Raw genomic sequence first — 25913 nt, forward strand, 5'->3', positions numbered from 1 at the left:
TCAAATTAAATGCTGGTGACATGGCCGCGTCACTCCCCCAGTGACAACAAACGGCTGCGACTCCGGCAGGCTGCTCACGTGTTAACATGGCGGCGCTCCTGCGAGGCGTGCTGCGCTGCTGCAGCCTGACTCCAGCGTGCACCGGGAGTGTGCAGGTGAAGCGTCACGTGAGGGCGCTGCGGCGGAGCCCGGTTCGGGTGTTACACCCGGGGGGTGACCGCGATGACCAGCCAGGGACGAGGAGGCCGCAGGAACCCGGGCACAGGCGGACACCCCCGGTACCTGGGAGCAAAGCGAGCACCGGGGACACCAGCAGCAGAAGGAAGAGCCCGGCTGAAGGACAGGAGGACGAGCTCTCATCAGAAGAGCTGAAGTTCGAGAAAGCCGCCCCCGGGGATAAGAGGCTGAGGTAAAGGCCCTACCCTAGTCACTTATTACAGGATTACATCAGGGTCAGCGAGGGTTAAATAACACGTGGTGACGGGCCAGCAATGGAAGTGTTAAGGCAGTGGTTCCTATAATAATAGCATGTTCTTGTATAGCGCTGCTAGTTTTACGTAGCGCTTTACAGAAACATTTTGCAGGCACGGGTCCCTGCCCTGTGGAGCTTACAATCTATGTTTTTTGTGCCTGAGGCACAGGGAGATAAAGTGACTTGCTCAAGGTCACAAGGAGCCCCGGGAATTAAATCAGGTTCCCCTGCTTCAAACTCTGTGCCAGTCAGTGTCTTTACTCACTGAGCCACTCCCTCTTCCTAATCTTTTATTGTATTGTATGTCTTTATAAAGCGCCATAAATATACATAGCGCTTCACAGTAGTTAGTAATACATGTTGTAATCATATAAATAACAGATAATATAAATAACAGATCATGGGAATAAGTGCGTCAGACATAAAAGTAACATTAAGGAAGAGAAGTCCCTGCTCCGAGGAGCTTACAATCTAATTGGTAGGTAGGGGAATGTAATAGTAGGAGGGAATTCTAGTAAGTGCGTCTGCAGAGGGCCAAGCTTTATGTATCATGTGTCCAGGATTATCCACAGTGCTATTCATATGCTTCTTTAAGCAAATGTGTCTTAGGCCTCGGGCATAGACACTTCGCCCGTGCGGTGCTTTCCCTGGCCTTAGAGCGCGCCGTCTGGGGGCGGGCCAGTGACGTCACGGAGCTGGTTCGCCCTCATTGGGCGAACCGTTCACGTGACCGGCCCTGCGCTCTGGCGAGCGCCAAATCTAAAATTTTCCTAAGACGCATGCTTGCGGAAGCATGCGCGAGCCCTTGCTAAAGCCGCTCTCATTGTGGATGCAGGGGCTCAGTGCTGGACGTGGGTCTTAAAGGTGGATAGAGAGGGTGCTAGTCTGTTATTGAGCGGAAGGGCATACAAGAGGTGCGGGGCAGTCAGTGAGAATGGTTTAAGGTGGGAGAGGGGGTTTAGATACAAAGGGGGTAGAAAGAAGACATCCTTGAGAAGAACGCAAGAGTCGGGATGGTGCATAGCGAGAAATTAGGGCTGAGATGTAAGGAGGGGCAGAAGAGTGTAAAGCTTTAAAAGTGAGGAGAAGAATTGAGTGTGAAATGCAGGATTTGATCGGAAGCCAGGAGAGGGATTTCAGGAGGGGAGACACGGAGACAGATTTAGGAAAGAGTAGAGTGATTCTGGCAGCAGCGTTTAGGATAGATTGTAGGGGAGACAGGTGAGAGGCAGGGAGGCCGGACAGCAGGAGGTTGCAGTAATCGAGACGGGAGAGAATGAGGGCCTGAGTCAGAGTTTTAGCAGTCGAGTAACAGAGGAAAGGGCGTATCTTTGTGATGTTACGGAGGAAAAAGCGACAAGTTTTAGAAACGTTTTGAATGTGAGAGAGGAATCGAGTGTGACCCCTAGGCAGCCTGCTTGGGCTACTGGTTGAATGATCGTATTTCCAACAGTAATGTGGAAGGAGGTAGTAGGGCCAGGTTTGGGAGGAAGTATAAGGAGCTCTGTTTTTGCCATGTTAAGTTTCAGTCGGCGGATGGCCATCCAGGATGATATTCCAGAGAGACATTCAGAAACTTTGGTCTGTATAGCAGGTGGAAGGTCAGGGGTTGAAAGGTAAATTTGTGTCGTCAGCATAGAGGTGATATTTAAACCCAAAAGATTAGGTCATCTAGAGAAAGTGTATAAAGAGAAAAGAGAAGAGGTCCCAGGACACAGCCCTGGGGTACCCCCACAGAGAGATCGATAGAGGAGGTGTTAGCAAAAGAGACACTGAAAGTACGATGACAGAGGTAAGAGAAGATCCAGGATAGAGCTTTGTTCCGAATACCAAGAGTATGGAGAATGTGGAGGAGAAGAGGGTGGTCCACGGTGTCAAATACTGCAGAGAGGTCGAGTAATATGAACAGAGTGTAATGATCTCGGTCTTTGGCAGCATGGAGGTCGTCGGTTATTTTAGTGAGGGCTGTTTCAGTAGAGTGAGCAGTGCGGAAGCCAGATTGTAGAGGGTCTAGAAGAGAATAGGTGTTGAGAAAGTGGAGCAATCGAGGAGAATACAAGACGTTCAAGGAGTTTGGAGGCAAAAGGCAGGAGGGAGACGGGTCGATAGATAGGACAGGTAGGGTCAAGCTTGCTGTTTTTGAGCAATGGTATAACGGTTACATGCTTGCAGGAGGATGGAAAAGTACCAGAGTAGAGGGAAGAGTTAAAGATCTGTGTGAGCATAGGGATTATAGAAGGAGCAAGAGGTTTTAGGAGATGGGAAGGAATGGTATCAAGAAGGCAGGTGGTAGAGGGAGAAGAGGAAGAGAAGAGGAATACCCCTCTCCCTGCGCCCCCCAAACATGTTTAACCTTTGAGACATGGTTCTTCTGCTTTTGGTGCAAAAAGGTACATGAGCAAAGTTTGAGTGTTGGGCCCTCAAAATTCTCTCTTTAACTAGGCCTCGGCCAGGGTGGCGCTGGGTGCCCACGCTGGCCGATATGAAACACATTGAGGCAATGTGTGTGGCCAGCGTGAGCAAGCGCCTGCTCGGCGCTTAGCTGCTTGCTGAGCAAGCAAATTTGAATTTGTCGTCCGCAAGCGCGTCAAATAAGCGGTTTGCTCCGTGACGTCATGGCCGCGCGCACCTAGTTGGCCACAAATCTCCCGGCCGAGCAGGGAGCGTGACGTCACCGCGCATGAGCGCTCGCTCCCTGCCTGGCCGAAGTTAGATGCAACCACGCGATTATGACGCCACCGTTGTGGTGCGCAGAAAAGATTGCACCGGTGCGCACTCTAGAAAACGAGAACAATAGTTGTGACATTCCCTGGACCTTACAAGGGGAGAGCATGCTGGCTTGTAACGCCATAGTGCACCCAGGTTGTTAAAAGAATAAACATTACACACACTGGGACATGTTATGTCGGATTTTTTAATGCCCCAATTTTGTCGCCTTTGTTCTCGTAGTGATTAACTGCCTCCCAGCCCAATCTCATTGTTCTTTTCACATTATGCCTTTCTGTATGTCCATTAAAAATTATAGGGGTTAAAAAAAAATTGACACCAACCCTCCAACGCAGAGTAAGTAAAGATACTTAGATTGTAAGCTCCTCGGAGCATGGACTCCTTTTCCGAAATGTTACTTTTATGTCTGAAGCACTTATTCCCATGACCTATTTGTTATTTATATGATTGTCACATGTATTACTTCTGTGAAGCGCTATGTACATTAATGGCGCTATATAAATGGACATACATACCACATGTGGTGCATTTGCATATCTGACAGGTCAGCATCCCTGCCTTTTCCCTTTTTCACTTGGCAAACAGTGCTTGCTCTTTAGCCAGGCATTTTGGGTAATGACAATCAAATGAGTACAGTGTGTCACTCCCTCTCATCATCCATTTGAACATGGACCCCTATAAGCTTATGCCTGGCGTATTACACAGTTTTTCCTAACACACGTACAGTAGGAACCTTTTTGGGCTCTCCAGGTTGGGAAGCAGTGTGTTAAGATACAAGACTGACGTGAAGATTCCAAATCAAGTCTCCAATATTTGTATGTTTTTATATAGCGCCAAAAGTGTACTCGGCGCTTCACAAAGAATACAGTACAGGGAATTATAATACAATAAGTGCAGCAAAATCAGACAAAAGGAAATCCCTTCCCCGAAAAGCTTACAATCTAAGAGGTTTGATGGGGAACTTACAGAGACAGCAGGTGAGTGAATAAGTGCTGTAGATGGCAGTGCTTGGTCACAACATAGTTACATAGTTACATAGTAAATGAGGTTGAAAAAAGACGTACGTCCATCAAGTTCAACTTATGATAAATTTAGACAACAGATATTTTATCCTATATCTATACTTACTTATTGATCCAGAGGAAGGCAAACAAAAAACCCCATTAAGGGGAAAAATTAATTCCTTCCTGACTCCAAGAATTGGCAATCGGATTAATCCCTGGATCAACATCCTTTCCGTGTATACTTATTTGGTATATCCCTGTATACCTTTCCCATCTAAAAAGATGTCCAACCTTTTTTTTGAACAAATCTATTGTATCTGCCATCACAGTCTCCATGGGTAATGAATTCCACATTTTAACTGCCCTTACTGTAAAGAACCCTTTCCTTTGTTGCTGGTGAAATTTCCTTTCCTCCAACCTTAAGGGATGACCCTTTCCTTTGTTGCTGGTGAAATTTCCTTTCCTCCAACCTTAAGGGATGGCCCCGAGTCCTTTGTACTGCCCGTGGGATGAATAGTTCTTTTGAAAGCTCCTTGTACTGTCCCTGAATATATTTGTATATAGTTACTAGCTGATATACCCGGCGTTGCCCGGAGGCCGTGAGGGGGGGCGTGAAAGGCAGGGGGGGGGGCGTGAAAGGCAGGGGGGGGGCGTGAAAGGCAGGGGGGGGCGTGAAAGGCAGGGGGGGGGGCGTGAAAGGCAGGGGGGGGGCGTGAAAGGCAGGGGGGGGGCGTGAAAGGCGGGGGGGGGCGTGAAAGGCGGGGGGGCATGAAAGGCAGGGGGGGCGACACACACACACAGTGTGACACACACACACACAGTGTGACACACACACACACAGTGTGACACACACACACACAGTGTGACACACACACACACAGTGTGACACACACACACACAGTGTCACACACACACACACAGTGTCACACACACACACACAGTGTCACACACACACACACACACACACACACACACACACACACACACACACAGTGTCACACACACACACAGTGTCACACACACACACACACACACAGTGTCACACACACACACACACACACGTCACCTAGAGCGACACACACGCGACACCTACCTCTACTTCCGGGCGCCGCCATCTTCTCACTCGGCGCCGCAAGGGAAGAAGGGTGTCCTTCCGGTTGCGCCGCCATCTTAGGCGCCGCGAGGGAGGAAGGGGGTCCGCTGCCTGTTCCCCCGCCGGGGATGGAGATGAGGGGAGCGCCGGGAGAGGTGAGCGGAGGGGGTGTAATGTGCGCGCGTGTGCACAGGGACAATAAAGGTAATGGACGCGTGCGGGCGGTGTAATGTGCGAGGCGGCGGGCATATATGAGCGGTTTACACGGGTATGTGGCCAGAGAGCGGCCGGTGTAATGTGCGCGGCGGCAAGAGATGATGTGCACAGGGACAATAAAGGTAATGGACGCGTGCGGGCGGTGTAATGTGCGCGGCGGCGGGCATATATGAGCGGTTTAGACGGGCATGTGGGCAGAGAGCGGGATGAAAAGAGATGATGTGCACAGGGACAATAAAGGTAATGGGTGAATGTGTGGAATGTGTAAGATGTGTGTGTGTGTACACAGGGGTGAGTGTGTGTGTGTGTGTACACAGGCCTGACAGTGTGTGTGTGTACACAGGGCTGACAGTGTGTGTGTGTGTGTGTGTGTGTGTGTGTGTGTGTGTACAGGTTGTTGTTTGACAGGGGTGAGTGTGAATGTGTGTGTACACAGGGGTGAGTGTGTGTGTGTGTGTGTGTGTGTGTGTGTGTGTGTGTGTGTGTGTGTACAGTGTTGAGTGTGACACTGAGTGTGTGAGTGTGAGGGGGTGACTGTGTACAGGGTTGTGTGTGAGTGTGGGGGGTGACAGTGTGATATGTCAACTTACCAAGGAGTCCTCAGAGGTTCTGGGCGTGTGGTGTGACTGCAAGTGTGTGAGAGTGAAGGAGGTGATGTCACAGTGGGGCGTACCTCTTGGCCAATGAGAGTCACGGACCAATCAGATTCACCGCAGATAGCACTAACCTCACTAACCATTCGATTTTATATATTAAGATCATATCCCCTCTTAGACGCCTCTTTTCTAATGTAAATAAATCTAATTTAGCTAGCCTCTCCTCATAAGTTAGAATGTCCATCCCAACAGGTGGTAGGAGTGAACTGAGTGTGGAAGAATAGCCATGAGTGCAGGCTATTAAGATGCTTGATTTATGGGGCAAGTTTTAAGGTTAGTCAGTATTAAAATGAGAGGGTTAACACACATTACAGGGGAAGAGATGACAGGGAGGCATGGGTGAAATCCATAAAGAAGTTGTTGGGAGAGCGGTGTATAAATAATGGTGCAGTGGGGCAGTTGGAGAGAACAGAGACGTTCATATATTAGTCAGTGGCAAAGCAAGAAAAGATGTTGGCTGTCCAAGAAATAAAATCTGTGCAAAGTTTGCATTGGATGTCTCTGGCAGCGAATGAGTTAAGGTGCAGGACCGTGAAGACTCTATCAAACAGAAAGACAATTGTTTCACTCCAAAGGTGGAGTGGAACAGGAATACCTAATTGTGTGCACTCACCAGATGCCCGTTAGAATCTAATGGATTAGTATAGTGTTGCTCTAGCACAGGGGTGCGCAAACTGGGGGGGGGGGCACAAGGTTCAATGCAGGGGCAAGGGGTTTACAGAGGCCCCGTACGCTTACCGAAGGCATTTCAATTAAATGCTGGTGGAGTGGCGAAGGCCTCTGTAAACTTCACTTAGGCTGAGGCCCCAGTGTCGGCGCTGCACACGCACCTGTCAGGCTGGCCTGCGCGTGCAGCTGATTTCCCCGAGCTGCGGGGGGCACGGCCACAACGTCACCCGGCTGGATCGCCCTCATTGGCTGAACTGCCGGGGGCCGTGACCAGCGCTCCGTCGCGAGTTGTGAGCACAGATTTCCTGTCTTCGGGGAAATCAGTTCACACAACGCGGCGGACAGGGTAGTGAGCGGGCCTGGCCCATTGAGGGGCGGTTCTTGACCCTGCAACAGGCAGCGGGGACCTAGCCTAACCTTGGCTCAGACATCAACGTGACGTCAGAACACCGGAGGGGAGGAGAGCCAGCAGAGGGGCGAAGGGGAAAAAGATTGCCCACCTTTCTCTAGCGTATGGTGTAAACCAGATATTCTGATATAATAACATCCCCAAGATGTAAAGAGTAAATGAACTAATAAGTTTAAATTACTTTATTTCTCAAAAATATAAAATAATAGGGGTAAGTACAAAAACAAGTAACAGACAATGTTTTTGGCAGTCTTGGCTTGTATTGAACACACTGTAAATGTATTCCTCAACCTAACCTGCCTATTTGTGACCACTCTTGGCAACTATTCTAAGGCCCGGGCCATAGAGGGGTGGGGAGAGCGGAGGCGCGCTAACGCCGAGGCTCGCCTGCTTCAGTCAGCGCGATTGCACGGACTTGCAGGCGAGCCAGCGTGCGCGAAGGGAGCCGGGGGGAGGTGGTTGGAGGCGGGGCAGTGACGTCGCTGGGCCATTGACCCGCGACGCACTGACGTCAATGTCACGGCGCCGACGTCACGGCGCCGTGACGTTGACACTGCTGTGCTGTGATTGGAGGTTTTCAGCCGACAGCGCGCTGAAAAACAGCTTGGCGCTCGGCTGAAACCTCCAACTCGTCAGCACGCCTGCGGACACTCGCGTGAGCCCCCTCTCAAGGCATCCTCATTGAGGATGCAGGGGCTCAGCGCGGAGCGTCCGCACGCCTCAGCAAGGCCTGTCCGTCTATGGACTCGGCCTAAGTGCTTACTCCCAATTTCCTCCTTATCTAGCAATTACTGTTAGCTCTTGAAGTAGCATTTCCTACCACATTTGCTACTAATGCAGGCGGATTAACATTGCGCCTGCCACACACCTTGTTACCTACATTTATTGACCCTCACTGAACACGCAGCGCTGCTAAACGATTTGCATCCCCTGCATCCTAATCACCCTTAGGCTAAGCCTATAGTACCTGCGCGACCGAGCGCATAGCCTCGCGCACTCTTGCAGCCCCAGCGATCTGTGAACTTGGCTTCAGGAGGTTGGGGAGGCGTGGCGGACGCGTCACGAAGCTGGTTCGCCGTCAGTGGCTGAACCGCTCACGTGACTTGGATGTCACGCGGCTGCGCTTTAAGACAACATTTTTGAAGTGAAACTTCCTTAGTGGCACCTCATTCGTGATAGGGCAAAAAAGAATTGTGGAGACAGAAATGAAACGGATGTGACGTCAGTGCTGGCAGTTGAGGCCGGGCTGTGTTCTGGCTCAGCCCGACCCCAACACTGACATCACACACGCTCCACAAATCAGATGCGGCGGCGGCGGCAATAGCCGCCTGCGCCGCTCCTAATCGCCCCCCCCCCCCGAGCCCCCCCCCCCCCCACACATCGTGACATATGCGGTGGCGATAGCCGCCGCTCCTAACGGCCGCTGCCATGCCGCGCATGCGCAGTTGTGACGGCGCCGCTGATTCCCCGCCCGTTCCCCGCCCATTGATATGCTGCGCATGCCCGGTAGTCATGGCGACGCTCGAGACGCCATGACTCTCCTCACAGGGACACTGAAGCCCGCACTGCTCCCCGGGGCTCTATGCAGGCACTGATCTCCTGCGGCCTCTCCTCCCGGTGCATGCCCCGGCCGAGGCATAGAACTGCTCCGGTAACGGGGGGGGGAGGAGGGGGGTGATGAGTGCGCTGCGTCCCCCACGTCCCCCACAGCACCATCAGAAGCCTCCGAGTCGGCTCCAGCTGACGATGACGCGCTTCTCCCTCTCCCCCCGCCGACACTGCCTCCATCTCCTCTGTGCCGCGATCTGGTAGGAATGGGGGGGGGGGGGAGGGGGCAGACTGCTGAAAGGGTCTGGGTGCAGGGAAAGGATAAGGGTGCTGGGGGGAGGACAAGTGTGCTGGGGGGAGGACAAGTGTGCTGGGGAGAGTCAGGAGAGAGGGGGGCAGGACACACACACACACACACACATACATACACACTGACACATACACACATACTGACTCACATACACACACACTGACTCACATACACACACACACATACACACACACACACACACACACACACTGACTGACACACACACACACTGACACACACCCCCCCACACACTGACTGACACCACCCACCCCCCCCCCACACACTGACTGAAACCACCACACACACACCCCCCCCCCCACACACTGACTGACCCACCCACCCCCCCCCCCCCCACACACTGACTGACCCACCCACCCCCCCCCCCCACACACTGACTGACCCACCCACCCCCCCCCCACACACTGACTGACCCACCTCCCCCCCCACACACTGACTGAATACACACTGACTGACCCACCCCCCCCCCACACACTGACTGACCCACCCCCCCCACACACTGACTGACCCACCCCCCCCCCCCCCCACACACTGACTGACCCACCCCCCCCCCCCACACACTGACTGACCCACCCACCCCCACACACTGACTGACCCACCCACCCCCACACACTGACTGACCCACCCCCCCCACACACTGACTGACCCACACCCCCCCCCACACACACTGACTGACCCACCCACACACTGACTGACCCCCCCCCCCACACTGACTGACCCACACCCCCCCCACTGACTGACTGACCCACCCACACCTCCCCGCACACTGACTGACTGACTGACCCACCCACACCTCCCCGCACACTGACTGACTGACCCACCCCTCCCCACACACTGACTGACTGACCCACCCACCCACACTTCCCCGCACACTGACTGACTGACCCACCCCTCCCCGCACACTGACTGACTGACCCACCCACACCTCCCCGCACACTGACTGACCCACCCCTCCCCGCACACTGACTGACTCACCCACATCTCCCCACACACTGACTGACTCACCCCTCCCCACACACTTACTGACTCACCCACCCCTCCCCGCACACTGACTGACTCACCCACACACCCCCGCACACTCTGACCCACCCACACACCCCCACACACTGACACACACACTGACTTACACATACACACTGACACAAATACACATACACACTGACTGACACACATACACACACACTGACTGACACACACACACTGACTGACTGACTGACATACACACACTGACTGACTGACTGACTGACTGACTGACTGACATACACACACACTGACACACATACACACAAGGAATTCACACTTAGTGCAAATAGCTAATACATGGGATGTGTGCCGAGCACGCGCATTCTAAGTCAAATTTATTTGCATTTTGTAACTGAAATTGTATTTTGATTTTTAATTAAAACATCACCAACACAAATACAATTTCTGTGACAAAAGTCAAAGAAGTTTCACTTACTATGCGCGTGCTCAGCACACACAGCTTTTTTTTGTCTCTTCAAATTGCGCCATTCCGCTCCGTCATGCGTGCGCACACGGAGGGGCCTCATAGGCATTAAGCAATTTGAGGATGGTGCACTGTATAATCTCAGCCTTGGGCTGAGTCCATGGTCAGCGCTTAGGCGCTGACCCGTGCTGAGGCGCCCTGACGCTTGTCAGTGAGCCCCTGCAGCCGCAGTGAGAGCGGCTTTAGCAGGGTCTCACGTGCGGAGGTGTAGCTCTTAAATTTTTTTTTTTGTTTCGGCGCTTACGGGAGCGAAGGGCCCAATGAGGGCGAACCAGCTCTGTGACGTCACTCGCCCGCCCCCGGACTGCGCGCGAACTAAGGCCAGGGGTGCTTTCCCTCAGCGCGCCTCCGCACGGCTGCAGTTACCATGGACTCAGCCTTAGGCTCATTAGTCACGGGCCTCCAATCTACTACCTTATTGCCTTTAACTAAATAGGCAGGTTAGTTTAAGGAATACATTTACAGTGTATTCAATACAAGGCAAGACTGTCAAAAATCAGGATGGCTCTTAACATTGTTTTACTTGTTTTTGTACTTACTTGCCCCAATTTTATATTTTTGAGAAATAAAGTAATTTTAACTTAATCGTTCATTTACTCTGTACATCTTGGGGATGTTCTATCAGAATATCTGGTTTACGCTAGAGCAGGGGTTGTTTTAATATTTTTTTTTCCCTTCAGCCACCTGCCGGCTGTCCTCTTCTCTGCGTACCTCCACCCCCGCCTTACCTTGTTTCCGGGGTTCTGGGCGTCATGACGTCACATTGCCAATAGCAACGTGATGTCACATGACCTCGCTGCGTCATTTGACGCCATGGCGACGCGTCTCCAGAAGCCGTCTGAACCAAGGTAAGTGAAGTGTACAGAGGCCCTCGCCGCTCTCCCGGCACTTAATTTAAGAGCCTTCAGGAAGTGCGCGGGGCCTCTGTAAACCCTGCGCTAGAGCAACACTATACTAATCCATTAGATTCTAATTGTGATCTGGTGAATACCTCCCTGGTTGAGCGGGTGGAACTCTATATCTGTACACCGTGAAGACTCTGTATTAAATCCCAATGCATTTTAGTAAATGGTAGTGCTAGCTTTTTGGGTGCCCTAAGCAGTAAACATCTTTAAGGGAGAAGCACCCTTCTCCCACCTGTCATGGCAATGTACCAACACAAGAATCTGAGATGCAGAAAGCCTACGGTCTCAATTATACCAGAAACTGCAGAGCTGCAAAGCGGTCTGGATGACGTCGTCATAGCGGCGCTGTGTGTGTTTTGTTCAGATTCACTGTGATTGACCCGAGTCAATAACGTGATGCGGCCGCTGTCTGTGAAAACAAATTCTCAGATCTCTACATGACAGAAGCTTTGCCGCATGTCGCGGCGCTGCCGTCGCGATTGGTATGTGCACTTTTATTTTATTCTATTGCTTTGTTTTGAAGCCGTGCGGCGTCGCCGGCAATTTCTGGTATTACGGCCTAAGCATCCGAGTGCTTGAATAATGTTCTGTTGATGATTTTTAAATAAATAGTGCAACAACCTACAAGGTGCACGTGATTCTGATTAGGTGGCTTTACATGAAAATATTCATTTTTTATTTTTTTTACAAATTTATTTGTTTTTTGGAAGAATACGACCGATTTTCAATTAGAGGCGGTTAGGTGGCTAGTGATTATAGGGATTGAGTGAGTGACCTTTGTGTGTTTGCTCTATGTGCAAATCTTAGGTGGCCTTTGGTTATTGGAACTGACCTCTGTGGATGACTTTTTGTTCTAATCAGGGAATTAAAGGGGCAGTACCTGCTAGGACGAAATTGAATGAAGGGCCGTGGCATGTTTGTTAAATGTAGCTGATTTGAGTACTCCAAAATTGGACGAATAAAAGCATTTTTAAGATTTTTATTTAACCTTTCCAAGGTAAACAATTGTTTCGGAGGGTTTTTCCTATCTTTGTCTTTTGGTGATGAGACTTCATTAGCCATCAAAATTGTTAGCTTTGGTCTGTTCGTCCGGCTGCAAAGTTACTGTGAAGCCATCATTAATCAAACAGCTAAACATAAATAGCTGATATGCTTGAATACAGTGTTCCAAACAAGTAGCCATACGTATATTCCTGCACAAAATACAAATAAGACCGCGTTACTTTAAGGTTGATTTGAATCTTTAGAAGGAAGCGAATTACACACACACACACTAGTTTTTATTTTACCAGACTGAACTGCCCTTTTCAATGTATTCTTATAACTTTCATATCTAAACAAACAGCAATGTGGTTACGATTGCCAAATCCAAAAAATTTCGGGATCGCCACGGAAAAGTTTTGCTGGAAGGATGGAGGCTGCTGACGGACGCCCTGGAAGCTGGTGCAGTTCTGCAGACTCTGTTCTTCAACACAGCTGATCAACTGAAGGAGCTGCCCCATGCCAAACTAAAGAAGGCAAACCTTGTCAAAGTGAAGTTTGCAGATACCAAGATGTGGTCAGATCTTGTCACCCCACAAGGATTAATAGGTGAGGGTGTCTTTTCTGCAGCCAACTGCAGGGGTTTTACCTTTTCCATATTGCTATTGTTCATCACTATGCTTACTTTGTTAATCACATATACATTTTGTAATATTTATATTTAACAGGGGTGACCAACTCCAGTCCAAGGGCTACAACAGGTCAAGTTTTAAGGATATCCCTGCTTCAGTACAGGTGGCTCAGTCAGAATGAGGATTAGAGTTGGCCACCCCTGATATAACACTCATTCCCACCCCCACTCATCCATACAGAGGATAAGTGTAGTATCTCGCCATGGTGAGCGAATACTTTGTCAATCTCTGGGTAGGGTTCAATAGAAGGCAGATCTACATAAGGAGCCCTTCCGACTGAAGCTCTCTGATCTGCACAGCAATTCCTTAGCAGTCAATGTGGATGATAGAATATACATAAAATCAGCATTATTGTGCTAGAAGCATAAACAAAGTGTTTGTGTGTGTGTATATGGGTCACTCTTGGATAGCAAACCAAGGTAAGATTACCTGTGAATCCCTCCTCACTGCTACAGCATTTTGCGTAAGATCAGTTATTGATCTTGCTCATAGCAGAATGTCCTTCGTTTAGAGGCCAGAGCATCATTTTGTTATGAGTGTTGGAGCAGGTTCTGCTTTTCATTATGAATTGTAGCAGTCCTAAATAGTTTCACCAAGCTTTGGAATGAACTTTAACAGTGCAGCTAGCCTCGAAGAAAGATACACAAATAGCCGCAGAAAGCATCGGAGGATGGAATGGGATGTTTGGCTATGGCCAAATCGGCGTTCCTCCGCAATGCAAGTCACTACCGCAGGGCAGCTCGCCGCTGAACATCTCGTCGCCAATTGGATTGCCCTGCCGCTGAACATCTTGTGACCGATTGGATCTCCCCGTCGTCATCTTTAAAGATACCCAGCCACCGCTCAGGCCCCATTTGTGATGAGTGTGTCCGCAGCAGGACACAGTGTGCCCGCTAGCACCCATGACACATTTTTACATTTCCGTGGGAAATGTAAAAAGTGTCCTGGCTGCTGGCAAGCGCCGTGAGTGTCCTGTTGCATGCACAGGCGCACTCCCAAATGTCATCGGAGCAGCGGCCGGTTGACCTGTGGGGAGATCCAATCAGCGGTAAGTTGTCCTGCGGTCGGTAGTCCTCTACGGCTACATACGTTGCAGCGGAGAGTCGGCGGCAATCTGGTCAAAGCCAAATGTCCTAGACAGTCAGAGGATTCGTGTTAGCAATGTTATTCAACACCTTCGCTGGCATGGCTGCTTGGCCTGCAAAGCTTTGTGAGCATCATTGGCAGCAAAGGGGTTAAGTAATCAAGTTTTCCCAAATCATCATCTTCTGTATTTCATTAAATGTGTTTTTCCCCAGGAATTTTTTTAAAACCTGATCATGCGAAGATTAATTATCCGGCAATACAGATGAAACACTCGCTGCCTCTGACGCTCATCTGTGACAACATCCGTGATCCGGGAAACCTGGGAACCATTCTGAGATGTGCTGCTGGGGCCGGTTGCAATAAAGTCTTGCTAACAAAAGGTAAGTCCTCAAGAACCTTCCGTCACTGAATAATGAATAATAGTCCTAGCTGGTAAGATTGGTAAAATATACATTCTATGCAGGCTTGGGTATATGTTGGTTTTGACTCAAAATAATGCATGGCTGTTGTGCATATTTTTAGTAACCCAAAGGTAAAAAAAAAAAAAAAAAAAATCTTAAGGGAACCATATGGATGCCAGAACTTTTGTAATTTAAATAACACAATTGAAGATACGTCTCTAACTTTACAGTGACTGGCACAATGTGGTTGTTTACATGCCATTTCCCTCCCCCCCCCCCCCTCCCCCATATTCTGCATTTTACCATTTTATAAAAAAAAACAGTCGCAATGGTTGCGATGCTGCCATGAGATTTAAGTAATGTGCAAAGTTCTCTTGGAAGCGTGGAAATATTTTCACATGAACCACCTGTGGAAGAATTCACACTGCACATTCATGGTGGTAAATGTACAATGATTAAGAACAGAAGGCTCTTTGTCTCTATAGCAGCGTTTCCCAAATGGTGGGTCGCGACCCGGCACCGGGCCACGGCACCAAAATTGCCGGGTCGCAGCGAGGCTGGTCGCGCGGTGTCTCCCGTCCGCCCCGCTCAAGTTTAAAAAAAAATGGCGGCGATTCCCCCCGTGGTCCCGCGCGCTTGCGCAGGGCAAGCAGGGCCCGCTCCCTTCCTCCCCTCCGCTCCAAACATGGTACGGAGGAGGAAAGTACCAGCTCCTCTGCGGCCCGCACGTTACATGGGGGAGGGTGGAAGTACAAGCTCCTACTGCGGCCCGCTTCCCCCCGCGGCCAGCTTCCCGAGCCCACCTCCCGTGCCCCCAAGCCCACCTCCTGTCCCGGGCAGCAGGGGATATCGGGCGCAGCTGGGGAAAGCGTCCGGCGGCAAGGTAAGTCACCCCACCCAGTCACTGCCTCCCACCCAAGTGTCCCTGGCCCCCTCCCATACCCACCCAAGTGTCCCTGGCCCCCTCCCATACCCACCCAAGTGTCCCTGGCCCCCTCCCATACCCACCCAAGTGTCCCTGGCCCCCTCCCATACCCACCCAAGTGTCCCTGGCCCCCTCCCATACCCACCCAAGTGTCCCTGGCCCCCTCCCATACCCACCCAAGTGTCCCTGGCCCCCTCCCATACCCACCCAAGTGTCCCTGGCCCCCTCCCATACCCACCCAAGTGTCCCTGGCCCCCTCCCATACCCACCCGTGTCCCTGGCCCCCTCCCTCTCCCACCCAAGTGTCCCTGGCCCCCTCCCTCTCCCACCCAAGTGTCCCTGGCCCCCTCCCTCTCCCACCCAAGTGTCCCTGGCCCCCTCCCTCTCCCACCCAAGTGTCCCTGCGCCCCCCCCCCTCTCCCACCCAAGTGTCCCTGGCCCCCTCCCTCTCCCACCCAAGTGTCCCTGGCCCCCTCCCTCTCCCACCCAAGTGTCCCTGGCCCCCTCCCTCTCCCACCCAAGTGTCCCTGCGCCCACCCCCCCTCTCCCACCCAAGTGTCCCTGCGCCCACCCCCCCTCTCCCACCCAAGTGTCCCTGCGCCCACCCCCCTCTCCCACCCAAGTGTCCCTGCGCCCACCCCCCCTCTCCCACCCAAGTGTCCCAGCGCCCACCCCCCCTCTCCCACCCAAGTGTCCCAGCGCCCCCCCTCTCCCACCCAAGTGTCCCAGCGCCCCCCCCTCTCCCACCCAAGTGTCCCTCCTCCCCCCCCCCTCTCCCACCCAAGTGTCCCTGCGCGCCCCCCCTCTCCCACCCAAGTGTCCCTGCGGCCTCCCCCTCTCCCACCCAAGTGTCCCTGCGTCCCCCCCTCTCCCACCCATGTGTCCCTGCGCCCCCCCCTCTCCCACCCAAGTGTCCCTGGCCCCCCTCCAGTCACTCACATCCGTCGTTGCCTGTAATTCACTGTTTGTGTCTGTGTGCGTATAGGGGAGAGCGAGTGTGTGTATCAGTGTCTGTGTGTATCTGTGTGTATCTGTATCAGTGTGTGTGTGTGTGTGTGTGTCTGTGTGTGAATCAGTTTCTGTGTGTATCAGTATCAGTGTGTGTGTGTGTGTGTGTGTGTGTGGCTGCGTGTAGCAGTGTCTGTGTGGCTGCGTGTAGCAGTGTCTGTGTGGCTGGGTGTAGCAGTGTCTGTGTGGCTGGGTGTGTGTGTCAGTGGCTGGGTGTGTGTGTGTCAGTGGCTGGGTGTGTGTGTGTGTCAGTGGCTGGGTGTGTGTGTGTCAGTGGCTGGGTGTGTGTGTGTCAGTGGCTGGGGGTGTGTGTGTCAGTGGCTGGGGGTGTGTGTGTCAGTGGCTGGGGGTGTGTGTGTCAGTGGCTGGGGGGGTGTGTGTCAGTGGCTGGGGGGGTGTGTGTCAGTGGCTGGGGGGGTGTGTGTCAGTGGCTGGGGGGGTGTGTGTCAGTGGCTGGGGGGGGTGTGTCAGTGGCTGGGGGTGTGTGTGTGTCAGTGGCTGGGGGTGTGTGTGTGTCAGTGGCTGGGGGTGTGTGTGTGTCAGTGGCTGGGGGTGTGTGTGTGTGTCAGTGGCTGGGTGTGTGTGTGTGTGTGTCATTGGCTGGGGGTGTGTGTGTGTGTGTGTCATTGGCTGGGGGTGTGTGTGTGTGTGTCATTGGCTGGGGGTGTGTGTGTGTCAGTGGCTGGGTGTGTGTGTGTCAGTGGCTGGGTGTGTGTGTGTCAGTGGCTGGGTGTGTGTGTGTCAGTGGCTGGGTGTGTGTGTGTCAGTGGCTGGGTGTGTGTGTGTGTCAGTGGCTGGGTGTGTGTGTGTGTCAGTGGCTGGGTGTGTGTGTGTCAGTGGCTGGGTGTGTGTGTGTCAGTGGCTGGGTGTGTGTGTGTCAGTGGCTGGGTGTGTGTGTCAGTGGCTGCGTGTGTGTGTGTGTGTGTATCAGTGGCTGTGTGTGTGTCTGTGCAGGCCCTATAGGCCAGTATAGGCGATAACATTTTTAGTGGGTCACGAAAAAGAAGTTAAAAAATAACCGGGTCACGGGAAAAAAAGTTTGGTAAACCCTGCTCTATAGGAATAGACCTAGCAAGTGGAGTAGAATATATTCAACCATTTTGCCACCAAGGTATTCACTAAAACCCCATAACGCCGTACCCTAAAATCACTAACCTTGATTCCAATGCCAACACTAATCTTTACCCCTAATGTTAACCCCTAACGCTGATCACTTACCTTAGTGATGAAACGGCCCATTCAGGCAAAAGTATATCTGTAGTTTAGCATGTACATGTATCATCAAGAATACCCATATATGCATCGCCCAGGCAGGAACTTGTGTATAAAGGAGACGGCACACTATCTTGAAGTAAGTGACTTTTATCGTGGTCCAAAAATTACACCAACCTTTCGGTTTACTAGGGGACCTTCATCAGGGCTGTGACCACCCTGATGAAGGTACCATAGCAGACAAAAATATTGGAATAATTTGGACCACAATACAAGTCGTTTCAGCTACTGTGTCATAAACAAGGAGACTAATTTAAGAGCTCTTATGATTTTTAAATTAAGTGTAAATAAAGTAGTAGCAGTTTTGTACCATAAGATTGGACACTGGAAAATGTAATACAGTAGGGCCCCGCTCTTCGGTGTTCCGCTCATACAACGGTACTGAAAAGGGGGCCGCCATATCTGTGCATGTGCAGAGGGGGAGAGGGGGGTGCCAAGGTCGTGCGTGCCCAGAACGGCGGATTGCAGATCTGCAGATGCCGAAAATCGGCAGTTCTGCTTTCCGGTGATTTTTGCTTTGCGGCGGGCCATAGAACGGACCTGCCGTATTAGCAGGGCCTGTCTATTAAATACATATAGAATAATTCAGAAGCATGGTAAAACAGTTGGATTAAATTGTATTGTAATTTCCCCTCGTATATTTTCAGGCTGCGTCGATGCTTGGGAGCCAAAGGTACTGAGAGCTGGCATGGGGGCTCACTTCCGCTTGCCTATAATCACCAGCGTAGAGTGGGACATCATCCCCAACTTTCTCACCGCTGACACCAAGGTGTATTTGTCAGACAACTGCAGGCTGGACAGTGGGAATGAAGTGCAAACTGGAAAAGCAAGTGACTATGGTTGGGTTTCTACCCAGCCCAAAAGTATGGCTCGCCTCCAGGAAGATTATTACTCCTCGAGTGACGAAGAAAGTGACGGGGAAGAAAGAAACAGGGAAGAGCTGCATCTCCCTGACATCAAGAAGCAGAGTTACCATGAGCGATGGGCCAAGGACAATACTGCACTGGTAATTGGTGGAGAGACATACGGTCTCAGCTTGGAGTCTCTGCTTCTGGCCAAAAAATCAGGTGGCAGAAAACTCTTTATTCCCGTTGTTCCAGGCGTAGACAGCTTGAATTCGGCAATGGCAGCAAGTATCCTCTTGTTTGAAGGAAAAAGACAATTGCAGACGAAGGAGAGACGAGCCACTTAAAAATATACAAACATTGTGCACTGCCCTGTATTACAGAGGAGTTTGGTATTGTTTGTATCAATAAAATATAGGCTCTTCGGCAATATACTATAGCAAGAAAATAACCAGGGTTGGCGCTCAAGAGGAGATAGTGACACAAGGAAAAATTCCAAATTAAAACAGTGAAATAGTGACACCCTCTGGTAACCAGGGCTCACTACAAGAAAATAACCCCAAAAAGTGCAATAAACATATATAATAAAACTAAAATGAATAAACAAAGGATACCCACTCAACCTAGACAAGATGTCTTTGTTTCCCCTGGGACGTAGTGGGTAGAGGTGACAAGGGAGCGGGACACCATGCACATGTAAAAGAGATCACAAAAATAGTACAGTACTGGAGAGCACACAAAGTTGAGGACAACCACCAATGAAGAGCTAACTGACTGTATTTAAGAGCAAGTGTAGGATAGGGTGCCAGATTCCTGACGAAGCTAGTTCTCTAGCGAAACGCATCGAAGAGGCAGATACCAAGACACGTGGAGGAGAGACGCTGAGCTGTTTGTTGCTTCTTGCAGCCGCAATTAGGAGCACCTGTGGCGGAGCGTCTCTATTCCAAACCTAATCGCGACTCCTGGAGAGGAAGTGGCGGTGAGATCATCATATGCCTGTACCTCTGATTCCTTATTGCCTGATAACTTCTTATACTTTGTAAGTGAGCACTTGTGAAGTGTTTTTTAATTCATTTAATTGTTGCACAGTTTGCGCTATGGTGTGTTCTTGTCCTCTGCTGTAGTGCACCCTATCCATCCCATCCTGGTCCCCAGACGCCCCTCTACGTGGGACTACTGTTCGTGTACACTTTGTGTGAAATGCCTTTACTCACTGTCTGCTTGTGAGTATAACCTTTGCAGAATTTCATAGGATTATCATTTTTGTGCTATACAGTACGGCAATATACTATGCCAGGACTGGGAAGCAGATTCACTGCATATTAAAAAGGAGCTTCATGTTGCCATATAATTGCCACCAAGAAGAGGGAAAGCTTTGACTGTTTTTCAAAGAGCTGTGATAAACCAATTAAACATCTGAGTTTAATCATTACAGGAGAGAAATAATATACACCTCATCTCCAGATCTCTATTTTCTCTCAGACCAATATAATGGCCTACATCTAAAAATCGATAAATAACACGGGGCAGAATATTTATTTTTAAATCCTGCTTTTTTTTTGGGGGGGGGGGATATTGTGTGTTTCTTTCAGCTGATACACCTCCTCGCCGATCTAGGACAATTGGGCACACCCAAATTGCAGCCACTACAACTTGCCGCTGGGCAGGTCGATACACTCCGGCCACCTGCCCGCTCCTAGTCCTGTGACCTCCCGCCGCTCCAATGGAAATCCCATTCTACCTTCTCACAGGGCACGAAAAATTTGCAATATCTCCCTAAAAACAGTCAAAATACACCTCAATTATGCTGCCACCAATAATAATTTAAGGTTTTGCTTGCCCTCTGGAGTTTGTGTTCTCCTGTTTAGTAGAAAGAATATGTAATTAACAAAAAAAAAACAAGGTAGCAAGATGTTTGAAAATACGGTTAACCTCTTCAAACGGGTGATGGGGTCAATTAGAGCCCAAAGATGATACTTATCAGATTTTAATATTCAAAGCGTAGTGTTTCTTGACAAAAAAAGGAATGTTACAAAACATATGTATATGCAATTTCATAAAATAATAAAAACAGAACCTGTTACCACTAAATCTTAGATCATTTCAAAGAGTTCAAGTTGAATATATGAAAGATCATGTTATTGATGTAGCAGCCTTAGATGAAGTCTCCTTTTTGATACTCGTTCATTATTTTTTGTGTGTTTTGTTTTGATGCTCAAAATGTTGACAAGTACAGGCCAATCTTTTGTGACATTTATGGCTGGCAGAATTATTTCGAACATAAATGTATCGGTGTATAAAATACGCTGTAGCCTCTAGAAGAATGCTACCCTGCATTCTTATCGTTTCAATGCACGTTTGGACATCTGTCTTGACAAGACTGACTCTAATTTTTGAGAGGGGAAACAAATTTGACATATACAACCCAGGCACCCTGTGATTTACTGTACGTATAATGCTTTATTTCATAACAAATACATATCTTAGTGAATTGCACCAGATTTTAATTATCATACTTTTAAAATCTGTAAAGAAACAGAGGGTACCCTTTTTGTCTGCTAAAGAACGTAGGTGCACTCAACTACTGTGAAGAGCTGCCATGGGTGCTCAAAGCCCCAGCGAGTTGGTGCATAGAAAATCTTGTGAAGAAAGATGACGATACGGTGGTCTTGGCAAAAAATGTTTTAGTAGTGCAAGGATCAACATTTCGGTCCTAGTGTTGACCTTTGTCGCTGTTCCTTGACGTGGACCTTTTGTCCTGTCAAGGAACGACAAAGGTCAACACTAGGACCGAAATGTTGATCCTTGCAACACAAACATTTTTTGCCAAGAACACTGGAGTGCTGCTAGCCAGAAAAGTGTCAGGGATTTGAATGATGCCCTTTAAAGATTACCCAGGAGATCAGGTCAAATCTCTGGTACATCACTGTCGTCACCACTTCAATTATAAATACATAGTTCTTTTCATTGTTTTACTGGGTCACTAATGCAGATACTATGTTGACCCAGGGAGCTTTACAGGAGACAGAGAATTTAAAAAAAAAAAAAAAAAGTTAACCCCTTGGTTGCTATATTTGTTCGCAAAACTTAACATCTCTACTGTGACATGTTAAAGAGGGGCATTGCTTTTCAGACCCAATATTCAAAATTTTTTTGCTACAAAGCATTGAGGTTCATTACTTATTGTCCTGGCTTCTGCTAAAATAAAATAAAAAAATCACTTGACTAGCTGCCAATTCCTTCCTTTTTATTGTACTAGAACTGTGAGATGGCTACACTGAGGTCCGGTTTGTGTAATTCTGAAAGAAGCAGAATGCTGAGGGAGACTGATTTATCTAGCAGCCAGAGGAATAGTTCCTCCAGCACAGAGTGGACTCGGGATACTCAGAGACCAAGAAAGATTGTGGCGGTAGACGACTCCATTATTAGGAAGGTAGATAGGGGCACTCTGTTGCCCTGACCACATGAACTAAACAGTCTGTCTCCTGGGGGCTCGCGTTCCGCAATGTGCCAATCGGGTAGGCAGATTGGTGGGAGGGGCTGGGAATGACCCAGCTGTCTTGGTACACTTTGCCACCAATGACAGAGTTAGAGAGATGGAGGTTCCTAAAAAAAAAAATGGTTTCAAGGATCTAAGCTGCAAATTTATGCCAAGGACCTCCAAGGTAGTATTTTCTGAAATACCAGTGCCATTCACTACCCTAGGGAGGTTGATGCATGGCTAAAAAAGTGGTGTAGAATGGAGCGTTTTTGTTTTTTAGAGCACTGGGACTCATTTTCTGAGAGGTGCTATCTTTATGGTAGGGATGGATTGCCCCTCAATGAACAGGGATCGTTTGTGCTAAGGGGGAGGGGAGATTTTAAACTAGGATGGAGGGGGGAGGGACAAGAAACAGATAACGAACTAAATAGAATAGATGGGGAAATAGCAAGGGGTCATGGGGGAAGTTGGAGTTTGACAAATAGGGAGACTCCCATATTAAATACAGATATTACTAGAAAACTTCTAAAGATAAAACCAAATTGACGCAGAATGGAAGGAGGAAAAAACCCTTTGCATGCTTACTAATGCAAGATACATGACCGATAAAATGGAGGATTCGAATCCAGAGAGTGTAATGCACAGCCAAAGAGAGTGGGTCCCAAATTGGATTAAAAATGAATCTTTTATTCGTCCATATAGAAAAACAGAAGTGTAAACCTCCTACATGTTTCGTGCCCCAGCACTTAAAAGTGCTGGGACCCGAAACATGTAGGAGGTTTACACTTCTGTTTTTCTATATGGACGAATAAAAGATTCATTTTTAATCCAATTTGGGACCCACTCTCTTTGGCTGTGCATTACACTCTGGATTCGAATTTGGATGCTTCAGTAGTGACAGCACGTCCAAGAACGGGCTCAGGACGGGGGTACTCCTTACATGTGAGTAACAGTCTATGTATCATTGTTTGCGTGGTACAGCCAGATCCAGGGATCATCCCAATGAGGTGTGGAGTGGTGGGTGTATTCCCTTTACTCTGCCCTTTCAGTGATTATTGGTCCCCATGAAGATTGCAGACCACTGAAGTACTGTACTTATTATATTCACAAATATACCCCGTACCAGTGCTGTGGATTTATGTGGAAGATTATTGCCAGTTATCCGTGGATCTGGTGGAACCGGCACTAGAGCGCTTATATCACTGAACATTCTTTGCACATGGATAGAATGGGGGAGCTTGAATTAATAGCTGCAAGGGAGCAGCATGATATAGGCATTACTGAAACATGGTGGGATGAAACTCATGACTGAGCAGTTAATTTAGAGGGTTATTCCCTTTTTCGGAAGTATCGCGCAAATAGAAGAGGAGGTGGAGTATGCTTAAGTTAAACCGGATGTAAAACCTATAAGGGAAGATGTTTATGAAGGGAATGATGAAAATGTAGAGACCTTGTGGATAGAAATTAGCAGTGGAGGTAAAAGTAGAAAGAAAATGTTTGTAGGGATATGCTATAAACCACCAAATATCTGTGAAATTGAGGAAGCTAAACTACTTTTGGAAATGGAGAAGGCATCAAAACTGGGTCACGTTTGCATAATGGGCAATTTCAATTATCCAGACAGACTGGGGCAATGAGATTAGCATTACAACTAAAGGAGACAGGTTTTTGGGAGTGCTTAAAGACAATTATATGACCCAAATTATTGAGGAACCAACCAGGAGAGGGGCAATACAGGATATGATAATATCAAACAATGTAGAAGTAATACCCAAATGTTCCAGGACTTGAATATTTGCTAACAGTGATCATAATATGGTTTCATTTGAAATAAATTATCAAAAAACTGATTACTTGGGTTTAACAAAGACCTTAAACTTTAGAAAGGCAGATTTTAATAAACCGAGGACTAATCTACAAGTAATACATTGGGATGATGCTTTTGCAGGGAAAAATGTAGAAGATAAATGGGCAGTCTTTAAACATTGTTAGAAAAGCATATTAACAAAAATTAGAAATAGAGGTGTGTTGACACCACTACACTCTAACTAGAAGCTCATTAATTGATGCACTCCTGGGCGGTTAAAACTTAACATTTAATAGTTATCTAACTAAAATAAAATCTACATGCATGAATATAATTATATACAACAAAATTGTGATTAAAAATAGGGAGGGAGATGGGAAGGTAAGGTTGAGCTAGAGGTGTATAGCACTATTTGAATTAACCTAAAATTGAACAGGGTAAGAAGGCTATATAATTTACTATCACACTGTAACTTTAGTGAGCTGTATATTGTGTTTTTGTTAGAAAAGCACACTTATCAGTGAATACCCTTGGGTAATAAGTATAAAAGAAATAAGTCAAAACCAATGTGGCTAAATAAACAGATAGGGGAGGAAATGGAAAAGGAGAGGCAGGCGTTTAGATCCTTAAAGTCAGAAGGGACAGAGGCATCGTATCAGATTTATAAGGACTGTAACAAAAATTGCAAAAGGGCAATCAAATTAGCAAAAATGGATAATGAAAAAAGAATTGCAATAGAAAGTAAGATCAACCCTAAAATGTTCTTTAAGTACCTTAATAACAAAAAAAAAATGAGAAAGGAAAATATAGGACCCTTTTAGTGTGAGATTGGCAGGCAGATTATCGGAGAAAAGGAAAAAGCAGAGGTATTAAACAAATTATTTGCCTCTGTGTTTACCAGGGAAGAATCAATTTCAATAGTAGTGCCGCAGGAGGAAGCCATAACCGCCATGTTAATGACCAATTGGTTAACTGAGGAAGAAGTTCATATGCGGCTTGAAAAAATTAAAGTAAATAAGGCACCTGGCCCCGATGGCATACATCCAAGAGTTCTCAAGGAGTTAAGCTCAGTAATAGCCAAACCATTACATTTAATATTCAAGGACTCCATTTCCATAGGCTCAGTACCACAAGATTGGCGTAAAGCAGATGTGGTGCCTAAATTTAAAAAGGGAGCTAGATCACAATCGGGAATTATAGACCTGTAAGCCTGACTTCAATAGTGGGGAAACTACTTGAAGGTTTAATACGGCAGCGCTGCGCAAACCTTTTCAGCTGCAGCCCCCTTCTTGGGAGCCGCAGCGTTCGCGCCCCCTCCCCCGAAGGCACGGCTTCAAATGACGTTGCGGGTCACGTCATGTGACCCCACCGCGTCATTTGATGCGTGTTGCCATGGCGACGCATGCCGCCACATGACCCTGCAGCGTCATTTTATGCCGCGTTGCCATGGCGGCGCGTCGCCGAAGACCCGGCTGCCAGTAGATGAGGTTACAGAGGCTTTTTAACTTGTTTATTAATGACCTTAATGTTGGCATCAAGGGCAAAGTCTCCATATCTGCTGCTGATATTAAATTGTGTAAGGTAGTAGAATCAGAGCAGGATGTCATTTCTCTTCAGAAGAACTTGGAGAGACTGGAAACGTGGGCAGGTAAATGGCAGATGAGATTTAATACAAATAAATGTAAGGTTATGCATTTGGGAAACAAGAATAAACAGGCAATTAAAAAAATTAAATAGGTATAAATTAAGGGAATCCTTGACGGAGGATTTAGGAGTGCTTGTAGACAGGAGGCTTAGCAATAGTGCCCAAAGCCATGCAATGGCAAACAAGATCTTATCTTGCATTAAATGGGCAATGTATGGAAGGGAAGTAAACATAAT

General features: G+C 48.5%; 1 protein-coding gene across 1 annotated transcript; it reads left to right on the forward strand.

Annotated features, from left to right (window-relative positions):
- The first annotated feature begins 33 nt into the window (after positions 1 to 33).
- MRM3 (mitochondrial rRNA methyltransferase 3) lies at positions 34 to 21773 on the forward strand. Its single transcript, XM_075589585.1, has 4 exons — positions 34 to 409; positions 12880 to 13124; positions 14506 to 14673; positions 18547 to 21773. Exons 1-4 carry the CDS (start codon positions 87 to 89, stop codon positions 19089 to 19091), a joined length of 1281 nt encoding a protein of 426 aa, XP_075445700.1. The 5' UTR covers positions 34 to 86; the 3' UTR covers positions 19092 to 21773.
- The last annotated feature ends 4140 nt before the right edge of the window (positions 21774 to 25913 follow it).

The sequence above is a fragment of the Ascaphus truei genome, chromosome 3, assembly GCF_040206685.1.
Source record: "Ascaphus truei isolate aAscTru1 chromosome 3, aAscTru1.hap1, whole genome shotgun sequence".
Lineage (NCBI taxonomy): Eukaryota > Metazoa > Chordata > Amphibia > Anura > Ascaphidae > Ascaphus > Ascaphus truei.